Genomic DNA, 17,626 nt, shown 5'->3' on the forward strand with positions numbered 1-17,626 from the left:
ATGAAGGTTCGAACTTCGAAGTTACAGGTTCCTTTCATTAATAATTATGAGATGAGAAACAAAATAATCATCTCTTGAAAATTAAAACAAAGGAATCAACGATCCAGCCCCGAGCAAAAGTAATTAATTAAGGTGAAACAATCGCGAACAACTTTACACTCATCTCGAAAACAATGGTATATACAAAATACCTTCACAAAAGTGTATGTAGGTAGGAGTCTACGACAGTACCTTTACGAAAGCTTACCATTATTTGGAACATTCAGAGACATTTTTCTTATATTAATTTGTAATACATAGATTTATGAAATAAACAAAAACTTTTCACCTACAACATTAATTCATAATTAATCGATAGATCTTCTGTCCTCACGATTTATGTGGACATTGCTGCAGCGTCAGGATTGAGAAGTTGTATTTCGAAGTTTAGAAATTAGTTTATGGTACCCAATTGAATATAATGTTTTGCAATTAAAATATATCACTTGCTTTAACTGTGTAGGAAAACACCGTGAAGATTTCTGCATGCATGAGAGATCTCCATAATGTTCTCAAAGGCATGTGCAGTCTGTCAATTCGACCTTGGCCAGCGTGGTGGACTATGACCTAAAGTTTAAACCCTTCTCATCCTGAGAGGAGACTCGTGCTCAATAGTGAGCCGGCGACGGATTCTAAGGAGAATCGGGTCGTACAAAGAGTTTAGAATTCAAAAATATTTCGCAATATTAGGAACAAAATACACAAAAGCAAAGCTAAATTTAATCCAAATCCAGTCAGTTGTTTGCTTGCCTGTAATATCTTTCCTTTTATCCTTTCACGAGATTGAACATCTCGGTATTTGGATAAGATAGCTACCAAATACTTAATAAAGGAAATAATCTGAACAAACATTGGCAAGAGAGTATCAAATAGAGCACAGCTGTCCAGGGCTATATTTCAAACAGCCCGTAGACGATGGCCGGTAACGAGGATCATCCCGGCTAACCGGCACATAATATGGGCAACCTATTGTAAATTGTTTGGGCTAGAATAAATTAGGAGCGTTATGTGAATCGCGGCGAGCTCGTCCGTGTCCGTATTTAAAGCATTACGACGAACTTTGCGGTGGGATAATTGCGGCCCGGCCGTAATCGCTCACTTGCTGATGTGAGAATGGCTATTTAGCTTTTCTACGTACTTTGCGTGCGTGTTAGTGATCATGCTGATACCATTAGTACCGTAGGGCTTATAGATTTAAGAGATTCTATAAAACTTAGTCTTAGGTGCATTTTGTTATCTTTAGTTAAATATGAAAAAGGTTTTAAGGGCCAGGGCCGTAGCTTACATGCATAAATAGACGTTTAGTTGATGATATCTCATTAGAGATCATGTAAAACTTAGAGCCTTATATAATGCATGTGAATATTCTTTCCTGCATTTTGTATCTTTTTTCATTATTACAAAATAGGCTTGCACTTGACAACCATACTAAAAAGCTGTGATAAGGTTAATGCTTGCTTAGATACCTATTTAGGATATAAGTGGCAGGAAACCTAAAGTATATTATCTTTCGTTAAAAGAAAATTTTAAAGTAATCTGGCGCTAGCATTTTTGTCAGATCTAAAACTAGTGCAGCCATTTCCACATGCCGTGAAACAAAGACGGTTCGTCAAAGGAGCGTAATTATCCGTAGCCGGGCGAGTGTTAGCACTCGACGCTGAGGTCGAGATATCTCGTCGGATCAGCAGCTCACTCGGTGCTTTGCGATTCCGTTTGTCACTGCGCCCGGCTGCGGTGTGAGCTCTCGCTCTGATAAACGCATGTCAACGTGCTTTGACTACAAACAGCCTTTAACCACAGCTGCAATGTGCTGGCTTACATCTGAAACATGCACCCTACGACTGACTGTGGGGCATTACAGTATTATTAACTCATCTTTGTTAAGTCATCGATTATTCCGTGGTTCATGATATTAATAAATGTAAAAGAAAGATTTGTAGTTTGCTTAATAATATAGTTTACCAATTAATACGAGAGAGAAACGATGAATAAAAATAGAATAGCTGGTTTAGTGCTATCTGTTTCCAAGTCTTTACTAACTGATATATAATAATTTAATTCGTGCTGTTTTGCCATGGTTCAATTCTTCTCACCATCATTCAAAACATCTCAATGTTTTTCACTACTTTTTTCGACTGAGTATTTTTCGGTCAGTTAAGATCCAACAGAATCTAATAATGATTAAGTATTTATCGCTGGCAATAAAAAAGCCCCTCAGTTAGTGGCCTCAGAAAGCTGTTACGTATTTGTGAGGAGTATGCAGAGGAGAACGGACTCAGCTACAACGCAAAAAAGAGTGAGTTTCTTGTCTTCAGAGGGAGGAACAAACCTATAACCTTTACTCCTAGTATATATCTGTGCGGTACCCCTCTGAAGCAGGTAGCTGAGTTCAAGTACCTCGGCCACGTGGTGACTGAGCGCCTCGATGACGACAAAGACATGGAACGGGAGCGCAGGGCGCTGTCGGTCCGCGGCAATATGTTGGCTCGCAGATTTGCACGCTGTACAACGCAGGTAAAACTGACCCTTTTCAGAGCCTACTGTCAATCTTTTTACACGTGCAGTCTGTGGACGAACTATACGCAGCGGTCCTACAGCGCCTTAAGTGTCCAGTACAACAATGTGCTGAGGGCGATGCTGGGAAAACCACGGCACTGCAGCGCGTCCGCAATGTTTGCGGATGTGCGCGTAGATGATTTTTACGCGATCATGCGCAAACGTGCGGCGTCTATGATAAGCAGAATCGTGACTAGTACCAACTCCCTCCTCGGCGCGTTGGCATGGAAGCTGGACGGCCCTCTCTGGAGGACCTGGAACGCTGCACATGTTGGAACGAGGGCGCCTAAAAGGTGGTTTGAAAGGTAGTTAATTTTATGATTAGTAAGTACTAACATAGTTTTTAAGTTATCGTTACTAACACTTTGATTTAGGTTTAGGTACTAATATAGGATTAAGTAAATAATGTTACTAACACATAAATATGGACCATGTATGTGTCTGAAATAAACGTTATTATTATAATAAAAAAGCGTGTGTAAAAAAGGCGAATCAAAATGTTCGCAAGTTAGGTCTTATTCGTGTCGACCTGGTTAGCACGACGATAATACGGATCTTCGGAGTTTGCAAGCGGGTAAGCCTGTGGACCGTGAAGGAGTGAGTGGGGGTGGAAAAGACTTGTTATTACACCCTCTCACCTACGCAAGGGGTTTCAGCTCTGAGCCGTACTGTCGCACAAGATTAAGACGCTCCTCGCTTTGCTGTTAACGCTTCGGCTTTTAGACACTCTGAATAGCGTCAAGTGAGCTCCTTTTTCTGTTCGCCGACTTTGATAATATGACAAAATCGCTTGCTCACCAACCCGTGAACTTTGCGAATACGTGCTTTAGGTACACTGAGTTACTGCTTTAATTTAAACTAAGTATGTAATAAGATTTTGCTAAATAAGTACCGAAATGAAATTTCGTTATCAAAAAACCACAAATACCTACTGTTTGACGAATAATCAGTTCAATACGCCCAGAAGTCGATTTAGTTTTCAACGCTTTAAATGAATTTGTTTCGCATTTCGGTTATAAATAAAAGTGCTGAAGAGAACCAGATAAGACTGATACGAAATAAGTTTAACAGAACGCGAGAAAGCATTATCATTGGCTGCTCGCGAGGAACAAAGAAAATGGTGGAGAGCGAACGTACGACAGTACTTTATAGGCGCGTAAATATGTTTTATATCCTTCCACTGTCTGTTATACACTGGCGCGCCGCCGACCCCCCTCCCTTCCATCGTGCCGACCACCCATCCACCCCCCGCCCGGAGGGTTGCCTCGCTCTCGGAAATGCCGAGCTTTAATAAAACATATATTTTTCCGAGCGAGGAAAATACTGGGGAAACTCGCAATTTGTTCTTTCACTTTATGCTCGTTTACAAGACAAAAGTGGAACATTTCAGAAACATTATGTTAATCACGTAGTTATGTATATTGTGTACATAGTGTTGTTATAATTCGCTAAGTTTATTTGACGTTTCGCATCGAGATATCTCGATCTAAGATCAAAGAGGGATTAGGTTCACATAGGTGCGAGAAGTCGTAAAACGTTGATAGTCGTCGTGTGAGGTTCACGCGGTTGTTAGTGTTGCAACAATGTAACCGGTAGCGGCAGATAGTGCCGCGATGACCCTTATCTCACGGCGCACGCGGTCGAGTGTGTGGCCGATTTATTGCCGCTCGTGCCGGTGAGCCGCAGAATCAACCCCCGACTTTAACGCTAATTATAACACGCCCTTGCTACTTCACTGCTCGTTCTACACACTAACATTCCGACAAATACTTAGCGACAGTAATAATTATCTCCCCCTCGTTCCATTAAAAGTCTTTTGATACATAATGAATTAATATTCCGTATTTTCACAAACCAACAGAACAAAAGAAAACGTAATAGCTTTTGAACAACAAAATTGCTATCCGAAAAGAAGTAGGTACCAATTAAGATAATGTTAGAAACAAATTTATATTCTGATTTCTCAGAAATGATAAATTATTTTCTTATTGCCTCGCGTATTATAAAGAATCTTAAACGGCTGTTGTGCGAGAGAGCTGTATGAAAAAGATTGGCGCGAGTTAAAGTGAAACCACAAGCTCCCACCGCACCGCGCCAGACTCCGCGCCATAAAATATTACACTAAATGAAAGAAGCTCTTTCAATTAACCGAGCCAGGTTTGCGTAAGGTAAATCCTGCCAAGAGGCGCCCGCTAGTGCAGCGTTGGGAAATATTTCTTTCGAAGCGATTTCACTTGAAAATTGCCGGTTTATTTTATTTTTACTTTAATTTATGATTGAAATACACGGCAATTTCTTTATGAAATAATGCGATAACGGTGTCCAACAATCTTTTATGAGATTGAATGAAAAGATAAAGTATTTATATCCCTATTACAAACAAGAAATCTCGTTGGAATGAAATGAAAGAACAAAGGAATTTGTTTCTAACGTGTTTGAGTATTTTGTGCCAACGAAATAAATTATTATGAAATGTAAAACTGTTCAGTCCCAGATTATACATCAGTTATTTTTACACGGATGTATGAAGTGACAGCTTCAGTACGCGGCACAGCTGGATCAAGATCTCGTTGATTATGGGATATTGAGCACTAACCAACTACATAATTCCTCTACGGGGGTTTTAATTAGTAATTATAGATGACTCTTCTCCAGAGAAAATAATCTTATAATAATTAAAAGATCTACTCGAATAACCGAGACTTCTTTGCATAAACCTACCTAAACGGTTAATATAGTTTGTTAACACGTGGGACCGTAGCAATACTACGATACCTTTAGCACACTTCGGTGTGACTTATGAAAATCTTTCGTGAAATTGGTACATCTAGTACCTAGTAGCGAATCTGTAAAACTAGTAAAACTAGTGGATAATAAGAACTAGGCGCTTAGGCATAATATATATGGATGGAAGGTGGATATTTTTTACGAATATAAAAAGACACATTGTTCGTTAATGTTATATAAAGTTGGGCCGAATTTCTCTCGACCTGATTCCCTCGCGTTATTCCGATGATACATTGCCTCTCAAAGGTACCTAACCGAATAAGAATATATCAGCATCACAACACGTAGCATATGAAAGGAGAATTGATGGCGGCATTCTATCGGTATTCATGTTCTGGTTAATGCCCCAGATTGTGTTCACCTCGTACCGCCCGCGCTAATCGACTAGAAGTGATATACCTGATTCATGATTCGGGCAGGGTAAGGGTAACGTATGGTTTTTACCTTTTTATGAGAAGCTTATTTTTATGTTCTTAGGCATCAGAAGGTAATCAATTTAGGGCACATGCCTACGAGGGCACTTAAATTTAAAAAATTGAGAACTTACAAGATTTTTATTAATATGGACTAAATCAAACTAAAGGAGATAAACATATTTGTGAGAACCTAATTTAAAAAAAATCAAAACATTGAATCGAAATTTCGAATATGGCTACAATTTTATTCCGCAAAAACAAGGGGTTCCTAGTGCCTGCGTGATTTTTTTAAAACCCCAAATCCGTCTTAACCAAATCGCGGGCTATAACTAGTAAAAAAAAAAAAATTGTAACGATTTTAGTTCAAAGATATTATATCTATTGTAAACTAGTCAACTCGGTTCTAATTTATTTCAACCAGGAACTTCATCTCTATCTAAAACTCGCTTACAATCTATAAAATATTATACGGCGAAAACACATAAGTCATACCTACCTTACATAATATTATATAGACAAATGTTTGCTAAAATTTATTTTGTAATGAAAGCTAAAAATAATTTTATACCAATTCAGTGAGTAAATTGTTTCCATACAAAAGCCACCCAAAAAGCTTTTGTTGTACAAACAGTTTAATTAAAACAACATTTGTAACGATATCGATCTTTTAATTGATATCAATCATGTTGTAGTTTTTATTTCAAGCACATTGTTAATTTTTTAATCTCAATTTATAAATCAAACCTGTCTACCTGTTTCGACATCTGGTCGTTTGGTAACTTGAATTTTGGCAGGCGGAATTTGATATGAGATTTTTATTTCAGAGTCAATTAATCCAGACAATAAATTGTCGAATCTTCTGAAGTGAACAAAAAATGTCGTGTTCTCAAAATCCATACCCAATACTAATATTATGAATTCGAAAGTGTATGTCTGTCTGTTGGCTAGCTTTTCACGTCCGTCCCATGGCACGGTCGGTCAATAACCGTTTTTGATGAAAGGTACAGAGATAGCTTTCATCCCAGGAAAGGACATGGGCTACTTTTTATCCAAGAAATGAAAGAGTTCCCACGGGATTTCTAAAGAACTTAAATTCACGTGGACGAAGTCCCATCCCATTCCATCATTATGTTCGTTGCTCAGAAACAGGTAGGTATGTTTTGAGTTAACTGCAATACATTCCTGTTATATCTATTAACAAGTCTGCGAAACGGACAAGACAAAGTTGTGGTCGAGATTAAATTTACTCTGCCGTCTAGCTATTAGTTATAACTTGGGATAAGTTACGCGGGCGTAGCGACGCCTATTTCCTTGTTATCCCTGTTTCTATTACAGCAGTATCAAGTTAACTGCGTGGGCAAGTTTCCTGATATTTACTGTGTTTATAAAATATCTTAGAACGGACAAGTTTATACTACAATGTGTTCCTGGATAAAGTGTATAAACAAAAATGGATGAAACTAGCCATTATTCATCGACAAAAAAATGCGAAAAAAATTCGTAGTAATTATTACCAATTTTTAGGGATTCGTACCTGAGGAAAAAAGAAACTCTTATAGGATCATTTTGTTGTCTGACAGTCCGTCTGTCAAGAAATTCTATAGAGTACTTCCCGTTGATCCAGAATCATGAAATTAGGCAGGTAGGTGAGGTCTTTTAGCATATAATCCAAAAACCGTGAATTTGAATACATCACTAAAAGATCGGTTAAGTTCGAGTCGGACTCGCACACGATAAGTTCCGTACCATCGTACAAGATATATCTAACACCTTATGTAGAACACTGCAAGTTATTAACGGTCTGCGCCATCTATATGTGACTTAGTGAATGAAATCACATATAGATGTCGGTTTCTTAATCATTTTAAAGACTGTTTTTAAAATATAATAACTTTTTATTAAACGAGTGAATTTCCTTAAAATAAAAATAATGATAATGGCAACAATAAAAACAGTAAATTGGTGTTGCATGGCAAATAAAACGGAACTCTTTCAAACAATCTTTGAAGATTTTTTTTTAATAAATTTCTATTTTACTACCATTTATTTTGCCTATGAATTATCGTCTAGTTTCACCCATTTTCGTTTGTGCACTTTATCCAGGGACACACTGTATAGTCTGCTTAGATAACTCCAACCCATTTATGACCACGCTATCAGATTTTACACAGATTCCGGTAGCTCTAGTTTAAAATAATCTGTACTTAGGATTAACGATCATTATTATTATCAGATTTAAAAAGCTTACCGTGCTCTCTGAGGCACGAAGCGATATCATACGGTCAACACTAAAGACTTCTACTAACAGCTAATACCTAATACCAGATTTGGGTCAACTTTGCTTTACTGCGGTAGGTATTAGTTAATTGTAGTAGGTATTGTAGTGCAAGATTTACTAGAACAACCTCATTAGAACCACAAGGAAAACAAAACCAATCATCACACTAATATTACAAAGGCGAAAGTTTGTGTGTGTTTTTGTGTTGTCAGTCTGTGTGTGTGTTTGTTACTCTTTCTCGCCTGAAAGATTTCATCCAAATCCTTCCAGTAGATTTTGCGAGAAATCTACTGGAAGATTATACCCTTGATATAGATATAGAGATAGAGAGTTCCCACGGGATTTTGAAAAACCGGATTAGACGCGGTTGAACTCGCGGGCATCAGCTAGTAATAAATGATCAGAAGCTAATAATATTGTTAACAAAGTAGTAGGTACTAGGTAGTTATAGCATTGCATTATAGTATGGATAGATCGCCAATTCCCAGTGGATTGTTTGTTAGACAGGCGTTCATTACAAGTTGCCGAGTCTCATCTGCTAAGCTAATAACTGAGCTAACTCTCAGCGCAGCTAGTTTGTTCTAGCAATTTACAACTATGGGTTAGGATGGAACGGTTTACTGAGGTACCTGGGAATGAGAATAGTACACAGTAGATATAAACTAGCAATAGATAGATTACTTTGTTTTTGGTTTCAGGTTAAGTATTCTTTTAACAAATGTGTAGATCTAATACAACGATAATGTAAACGTGACGAGATTTTTAGGTTGCAATCCATAGCTTATCACAAATATTTTTATAGACATTCAAATAAGTTATACACATCCATAAAAAGACATAAGAAATCAAACTGTAGTATGGAGATAAAATATTCCCAAATAAGGTATAAAACCTGTAATAAATAATGTAAATGTTATTGCCTAATAAAAGCAAGAAACAAATTGCCAAACGTTATACAGTCACGGTCATACGTTCACAATTCACACATCTCGTTAACATCATAATGAACGCAAATTCCATTCGAGACCACATACTAAAGTGTATGACCCGGCACAAGCATGGCTCTGGCAAGTCAAATAAATTAATGTTAAGCTCAAACTGACGTTTGCAACGGAACCTGGAAAGCGTCTACGTAATTACCCAAACGCGAACGGATTTGCATATCAAAGTGGAAGCATAATTGAAGCCGGAGTGTAAATAGCCCAAGCTGAATCGGATCGAGTTAGTGGCGTACTTCGGCTAAGTGTAGCCAGCACTATAAATGCTACCTCGCTTGGGACTCATCGCATAAACCGGGCACAAGAACCGAGCACTTGAAAATAAGATTACGGGATAAAAGGAAACGTTCAGTTATGAGGGTTTGGAAAGTATTCAGCTCTTTTTCCTCTAATAGGTGACCGAGATTTATGCTACCATTGGGATGTCGCTTAACATTTTGAAATGTATCTGTATTGTAGGTTAATACTAAACGAACTTATTATATGTTAAATTTTTTAAATATCCTCAAGCATTTTTCCTGAATATTTTCAAATAAAGTCAAATTAAAAAAGTGATTGTAATTTATTGAAATATGTATGTAGGTTCAAAATATACGAGTAGATAAGCACAACGTCTTAAAATAGGCAATGGCGGGCACATTTTTAGGGTTCAGTACCAAATGTTAAAAAACCATTATGGTGTGACTATGTCCGTTTGTCACAGCTGCGTATTCCAGTAACTGCATACTAATATTATCGACCTGATATATGTATATCCAGCCGTGGACATCTTTTGATGATGATATTGTGTTCTTTCAAAGCAACGGAACCCTCGGAGGGCGAGTTGAACTCGCCACTTGGCTGTTTTTTTTTGTCTATTTTGCGATCCAGGCTATTTACCGTCGTACGATCACGATCACAATACTTCGTGACCATATTGACGTTATAGGTATGACGTTATTTCACTTTGTAAGAATTGTTCTAAGGAGATTCTTTGCATGTGGCATGATCTGCAACTTGTAAGCTTGTTGCCATAAATCGTCCTACTTTATGAGGCACATGAGCACATGCAACGTTTTTATGTTCTTCGTATATCAAGCTCTAACACGCTATTAGGATTTTTGCCATTATATCTCTACATTTTCGAGATGTCATAAAATAATATGGTCGCAAGACAATGTAACATTTTTAATAGCCTTTATAAAACTTTAATCGATTCACGAAAATTTATTTGAAAAAATGAAATAATGTGTGGACAAACTATACGTCTTATTCTACAATTTTATTGAAACTCATGTCAATGCTAAGTGACACACTAATAAATATTATGCGCTAACAATATTTTGACCAATAATAATTACTTATTACTATTTGTTACGCATATTTTAAGACACTCAAATTCAAATATTATATATTTCAAATTTTTAATGTTCATACGTGTACTGTACCTATTGTTTATCGAATAATTGATTTTAATATGATACTTAATTAAAAATTAGTGGTGTATATCTATGCAATATACAAAGAAGACAATACATCGTTAAATATGTAGGTATCTGCAAATTCCCCAGCGCAATTTCAAAATAGATAATTGTATTTTCTTAGGAGAACTAGTAAGAATCGTATAGTAGAGATCCGTTAATACATTTATCTCCTTGATTTATGTGAAAGCTCTCTTACACTTCGGCCCTGAGCAACTCGAGGCCAAAGCGTTTCTACTACAGTCAACCTCTCCCGGGATAATTAAATTAATCGACACGGTCACAACACTGGAGCCAACACTGATTTTCTCCTTAGATATCCATTTACTGGCATTATTGTGCCACTCGACTTTCGATTGTATTATTAATCTTTACCTATTTACTGCCGATTTATTACTATATTAATATCTTTCCAACATCGAAATATACTTTTTACGTGTCAATGCTAATCAAATCAATGACTCTTGGACATTATATATTATAACAACATATAAATTATTAAAAACTAATAAAAACTTATTTTGGACACCGGTTCAGTTAATTAATAATATAGACCGTATCTATTGTAAATCTTTTTATCTTATATTAAACTAACGAAAGATACATACGCAAAATACTGTATAAAGAACGACTATTTTACAGATTAAGTCCACCGATTATTTCAATCAGATTGATATTTTACTTTATGTTATCTTGTAGCTCTACAATATTTCTACACTTAGGTATAATCGTTTGTGTTAAATTATACTTAGCTTATCTGTGTAAATTAATGATGATATGTCAAGAGGGATAATCGAAAAACTCGCCATATTTTATTGATGTATTAACTAATAGTTGGTGACTAATTTTAGGTATTAGTCTGTGTAAAGTGATACTAGTTATTTGGTAACTAAAACATTACATAAACGCATTAAACATCTTTACCGTTTTGATAATAATTTTTAAAAAAATAATTTTATAGAATTATTCAAACATTCGAAAAAATAACTTTTTGTTAAAGAACGGTCATATTATTTCCGTAAAGTTAAAGAAGGTCGAGTGGGAACCTATTATTATTTAACCAGAACTCTCCAATCAAAATTGTTTCGTAAGAAACTTTCTTCAATAAATTTATTCCGAGAAACGGACTGCAGAAACGACTTTGTGACAACAGTTTTTATTACAAAGCTGGTTTATAACTCTGTAAGTGAGATTGCGATGTTCATTTTTTTTCTAAACTAAACATTAAAAAATACATTTTCCATGTGTCTGTAAGGTGCAAAAGTAAGCTTACTTACAATGTAAGTATACGTGGAATTTTTCATTCACGCCAAATCGATATGTAGGGTGGATTTTTATGGGAACGGTCAGGAACAATTGGATTAAAAGGGACGCGATTGAGGCGAAATTGCCACGTACGAACAATGCTATCAATCTAAGCACTGGGATTTGAATGGTTCACGTAATAATTTGACTCATGTTTCTAGTTAGGTAGGTACTTCATTGCAAAAAAACGGTTATTTGAAAATGCTATATAAAAAGATATACTAACCTTTATTTTAAGATCAACCGATGTGCAAATATGTGCGGACTGTGGAGTGAGTGAATTTATGGACATCAGAGTAGTTATAATGAGACATAAGAATGCATAAGAACGATGTTATCACTAAAGTGTTTGGAATTTAAATGGCCCACTTAAGTATGTACTATAATGAATTAAACTATCAAATTGAATTACCGATCAATTTGTTAAGAAACTAAAATTCTATTCTAACTGCTTAGAATACAAGGATGTGTTTTTATAGTGAGAAATTCTGTAGCAATAAATATGAGGTGTGATGTTATAAGTGTTTACCGCCGCCTATGAACACCAGAGGAACCGCTAAAGTGTTGCCGGCTTTTCAGGACTTTGTTGTTTTTCGGTAGTAAAACTGTTAAGCATATTATTGTATTAAAAGGTAACGAGCAGGCGGGTCATCTGATGTTAGGTGATTACCGCCGCCCATGAACAGCAGAGAAACTGCTAATGCGTTGTCGGCTTTTCAGGAATTTGTGCATTTTCGGCAGTGACCCGGTCAGGTCTTATTACTGTATTTAAACGCGTGCCTACGCGATTAAGCAGAAATCGTCATACACCTGACAACCTTTGATAAGATGAAACCTTTGATGGTACAATCCCTGAGTCATAGCACCAGACAGTAATCATTTATCCAGATAAAACATTTATTTATCGAGCACGATCGACACAAGGGAAGTGATTTTGCAGGGCGGCTTGTTAAAGGGCAGCGGAACGGTTAGACATAATTAGATTAAGAGGGACGCGTTTAAGTTGGAATAGAATTGTCGCTTGAGATGCTATCGGCGTAATAAATGCCTTTGAGATTTGGATGGCTACTTGGATAATTGCACTCCATAGAGAGAGAGCCAGCGAGTACCAGACCTTCGTTATTTTATAAAAGCTGAAATTTTTTAAAAGAATTTTAGAAAAGGTTCTCAGCGTATTGCCCCCAACCGAGGAAGGAACAATCAGCAACAATGATGTTTGGATTACGGCTTTTGGGAGATAACAGGTAACAAAGGTGCCAGACACCCTTAAACTTTTAACCTTTAGGGCCCTTTGGCAGGGAGTTCCAGAGAAAATATTAAAAAAGACTTTATAATTTGACACCTTTTTTACCTGTTATCTCCCAAAGCCACCATGATCCAAACTTCATAGTCACTGATCGTTCTTCTCTATTTTGAGGACAAAACGCAGAGAATCTTTCTGCTTTTATAATATAACGAAGCTCCGGCACTCGCCGGCTCTTAATCCATTAGCATTTACAATGTTTTTGACATTCAAACCATTTGTATGAAAGAATTTTATTGCAAATACAATAATAACAATTTTAATTAATAACAATTTTATTAAATACTAGAGGATGCCCGCGACTTCGTCCGCGTGGATTTAGATTTTTAAAGATCCCGTGGGAAGTGTTTGATTTTCCGGGATAAAAAGTTGCCTACGTCAATTACAGGGACGCAAGCTACCTCGGTAACAAACATACAAATCGATCAAGCGGATGAGTATTTAGGAATCCCGCGGGAACTATTTGTTTTTCCAGGATAAAAAGTAGCCTATGTCCTTCCCCGGAATGTATCCTAAGTCTATACAAAATTTCATTAAAATCGGTTCAGCGGTTGAGCCGTGAAAGCGTAGCAGACAGACAGACAGACAGACACACTTTCGCATTTATAATATTAGTATGGATTAGTATGGATAGACCCCTAAAATTTTAACCACAATTTTTTAATTTTATTTTTTAAATCACAGAGTGCCCACAGGATTAAAAAAAAAACTGAAGTTAGTCTAATAACAGAAAGACAAACAAAAGAAGAGAAATATTGTCGCTTGTGGTGGAATCGTCGTTTGCAAGCAATTTATTCCTTCCTGCCTTCGGGATTAGATCAATCAAGATTGTTGAGTAATTACTGCCTAGTTACATTATGATTTAAAATAATGTTCGATTAATAAAATTGCTTCACATTGATTTCAAAATCAAGTTTTCATGCAATAATAAAGTAAAACTGTAAAAGTAGGTAGAGTACACTACAATAAGTAATTGCAATATATTATTGTAATATTTTTATCAATAACACGATACCGATCTTATGATGCAGTCTTCAATGATAACAGAATTATCATAAAAAATTAATAAAACTAAACAGCATTAAGTAATTCGCGAAAAAATCGCGTGGTTTTTGAATTATAGTGAACTTAGTTTACAAGTTTTATTTACGATAGATTTAGTAGCATTGATTACCATGGTATATTTCCGTAATTAACTTACGAAACAATTATTTTTTGACAAGCTTATTCTCCGCGTCATAAGATTTAGGAGCGTGGTTGCAATGAAGCAGGCATACATACATAATTGGATTGAAAGGGGACCGAGGTTCAGTCGCAATTACAAAGGGTTCGCGATTAAGCGCACCTCCACGTTTCAAAACAAGACCTGAATGTTTTGTTTTTAATAGCTACCTATATTTTGTACTTGTTTATTGTACATTTTTTTATGCAGAAAGAAATAAGGGACTAAATAGGTACATAATTTATTTAACTTAACAAGTTCCTGAACAAATTTAGCTTTTAGTAGTTACTAGGAAAAGAGGCAAATAAAACTACGGCCTATTTAAACGTACACCCTAATGAATTTCGTTTTCAAAAAGCATTTGGACATTAATAAATTCCTGCAAACATGCAATGCTTCTCCGTTTTGTTTTTTCTGAAAACCATTAAACACGGTTTGAATTTACTGCAACTGGCTACGAGTAATTTTGTAGCAACATTCGCGGAAACATATTTCACGGCAATGAATGAAATAGAGACGAGGATTTTCAGTCATACATTAGAGCGGACGCAAAAGGCGAGTAATATAACGTACTTAATTACTGGCACTTCGCAACTGCACCAATCTTGTAATTACGGAACAGAGCGACGGCGCGTAATCAGCACCCTTTGCTGCGTCGACACGGCAAAGCGCTCCCTACTACTCAACCGCTTTTAACTCGCATTTCACAACCTGTTGACGAGTTAGTTAAAGCTTTAACACTGTACAGCGCGCGTACAAAGAGCAGCCGAGCACTTGCAAAGAGTCTATTGCTACCAATAACTAGTAAATCATTCATAAATAGGTATGTAATGATTTCAATTTTAAGAAAACCGATTAAAAATTAATTTAAATCACAGACGTAACTTCAAAAAACGGCACGGAGTCGATGCAAAATGCGTAGTGTGTTTAATTACTTAAAGGGACTTTGCAACTGCGCCATATTTGCAAATATACAACAAGGCATTGCAAGTAGGTAAGCCTTTGTTTTGTTGACAATCCAAAGCGTAGAGCGCTGTTCTTATACACTTCGTTTTGCAATCTGTCAAAGAGTAAGAACAGCTTATATACTGTACAAATTCTACTATAAATGTCAAAACAACTAAATTTTTCACCGGAACGCTTTGAGTTTTGACATTCAGAAATTAATTGGAATTAATTGACGAATGTTGGGTTCTTGACAAAATTCAATTAGAAGATTGGATGGAGACTAAAACAATTTGTAAACAGGTGCTCCAGGCGTCTCCTCCCGTGAGATTAATCACTGTGTCGTTGGTGTAATAAACCGGGAACGAGCAACTTCGCCACTTACATTACACGGACATTTATTTCCGACGCTGTTTCAACTTTTCCAGTTTCGTAGACGAGTTTAGAAAGCTTTAATTAATTTTCGCGTATCTGTACATTGTTGAAGAGCGTTCTTAATGATAGAGGAATGAAATATTGTAGCACTTGCCTTATCGTCGTCGCCTTCACTATCACACTGTAAAAAGAAAAAAAACCAAGAATTACTAAGTGGAAATCATACCAAGAATTAACATGCATTACGAAGTTAGTAATATACACATGACGATTTTCTGGACTATTGCCCCGTCCAAATAAATCCAAATCCAAGTTAGCAGAATCTTTCCTTGATTATTTGATTAGCATTTGGGCAGAGTAATATAATGCACATACATTTTGAGATCTCACTCGCCATATTAGCTCTTTGTATCAACTGTCTTGTCAAAAGTACGATTTTAGGCCTAAATTTAAAGGTGAACCGTATTTTTGACATGACAGTTGACACATAGAGCTAAAATGGCGAGAGAAATCTCAAAATGTACGCATTATATACCACCAATTTTTACTTTACAATAAAAGTCTCTGTTGAGAATCTGTCAATCATTCCTAATCAATGAATACAAGGTGTATTAAGTAATTAGTAATCAGCAAAATATCAAAAATCATCATGTTCATATCTTGTTTCATTAAAGCAAAACATGCGTGTACATTACTAATTTAACTAACAATTTGTAATATGTTCGTGACTCATAGATCAACACTAATTACTCGTCATCCGAGGCGGGATTAAGTGACGCCTACCTCTGTGTGATAATCAATGTCTACCCATTTGCATATTCCGGTACACCTATAATAGTAATACATTATCATAGAATTAACTATCCAAATTATTATCGTTGGCGTGAGAATTAATAATATTTTGACTAATGATATTACAAATTACAAATCAATTCAGAATTTATGTAGAGTGATTTTATTAGTATAATAATAATGATTAATTTGAATATTTTATGTCCCGGAATTACGTTTTAAAGTTATTTGATTGCATTGTCATTATTGCTGGGTGATTTTGTTTGTTTAGGATATTATAATAAATTATAAAACATATATAGAGCCATAAGCCTCGTTTATTTTATATTATAAATAACGGACACATACCACGATTAATTTGTTTTGTCTGTTTCGTTTATTTGTTGCAATATAAGTAATACATTTTATATTGGCGTCACGTCGCGTTGTATTGCGATTGTTTTTTTCATTTGAAGTCTGAGTACATCTTAATTCGTTTATTTGGATTTATTAAGAATACTCGCGTTTATAAGTTCACAAAAAGGCAATCTCTCTTTATATATGTATAGAGTTTTAACTAAGTGAATACTTGTTGAAATTAGTGTGCGGTAATTAAGACCTAGCAAACCAGAGCTACCTAGAGTTGATGCTTTACTTAATAAAACATAGTTATCACAATATCCAAATAAAATTTTAATATACCACGACTTAACGAAATAAGATTCTTATTATAGCTGAGGCCGACATGGTACAATATGTACAAAGCGCTGAGAAAAACAAGGAGGATCAGACTGAGATATTACAATTTCAAATAAATACAGGGGCCATGAAGTATTCAGGGCGCAGGTAAAGTTATATAGTACCTACGAAACGGCACCGCCTCGACAAATCTCGTGATTTAGGTGCTATACGCGCCGAATATCGAACAGGGACTAGGTGTTTCGTGATCGGAGTAAATTTGCACACAGTAATCGAAAATTATTACTTTCACCTTTGAACAACTCTTTTAAGCGTTCTTATAGCGATTCACGATTTGTTTTATTGCGAATACCAATGCCTTAATAGTTTCAAATTTTTTCGTCGTGTACTTCGTCTTTATTTCCGTGTTCACGTCCTACCTAAGATAATTATAATTCAGCGCAAAATCCATGATCTCGTAACTTAGAACGTT

At 36.0% G+C, this 17,626-nt stretch overlaps 1 protein-coding gene across 6 annotated transcripts in view; it reads right to left on the reverse strand.

Annotated features, from left to right (window-relative positions):
* The window catches only part of LOC123872587 (fibrosin-1-like protein), an 83,387-nt gene that overhangs the window by 33,880 nt on the left and 31,881 nt on the right, over positions 1–17,626 (reverse strand). For all 6 annotated transcript variants that reach the window (XM_045916944.1, XM_045916942.1, XM_045916941.1 and 3 more), the window contains one exon: positions 15,839–15,865. In XM_045916944.1, coding sequence (XP_045772900.1) covers positions 15,839–15,865 — 27 coding nt within the window. The remainder of the gene's footprint in view (positions 1–15,838; positions 15,866–17,626) is intronic.

This window comes from Maniola jurtina, chromosome 15 (assembly GCF_905333055.1).
Source record: "Maniola jurtina chromosome 15, ilManJurt1.1, whole genome shotgun sequence".
Taxonomy (NCBI): domain Eukaryota; kingdom Metazoa; phylum Arthropoda; class Insecta; order Lepidoptera; family Nymphalidae; genus Maniola; species Maniola jurtina.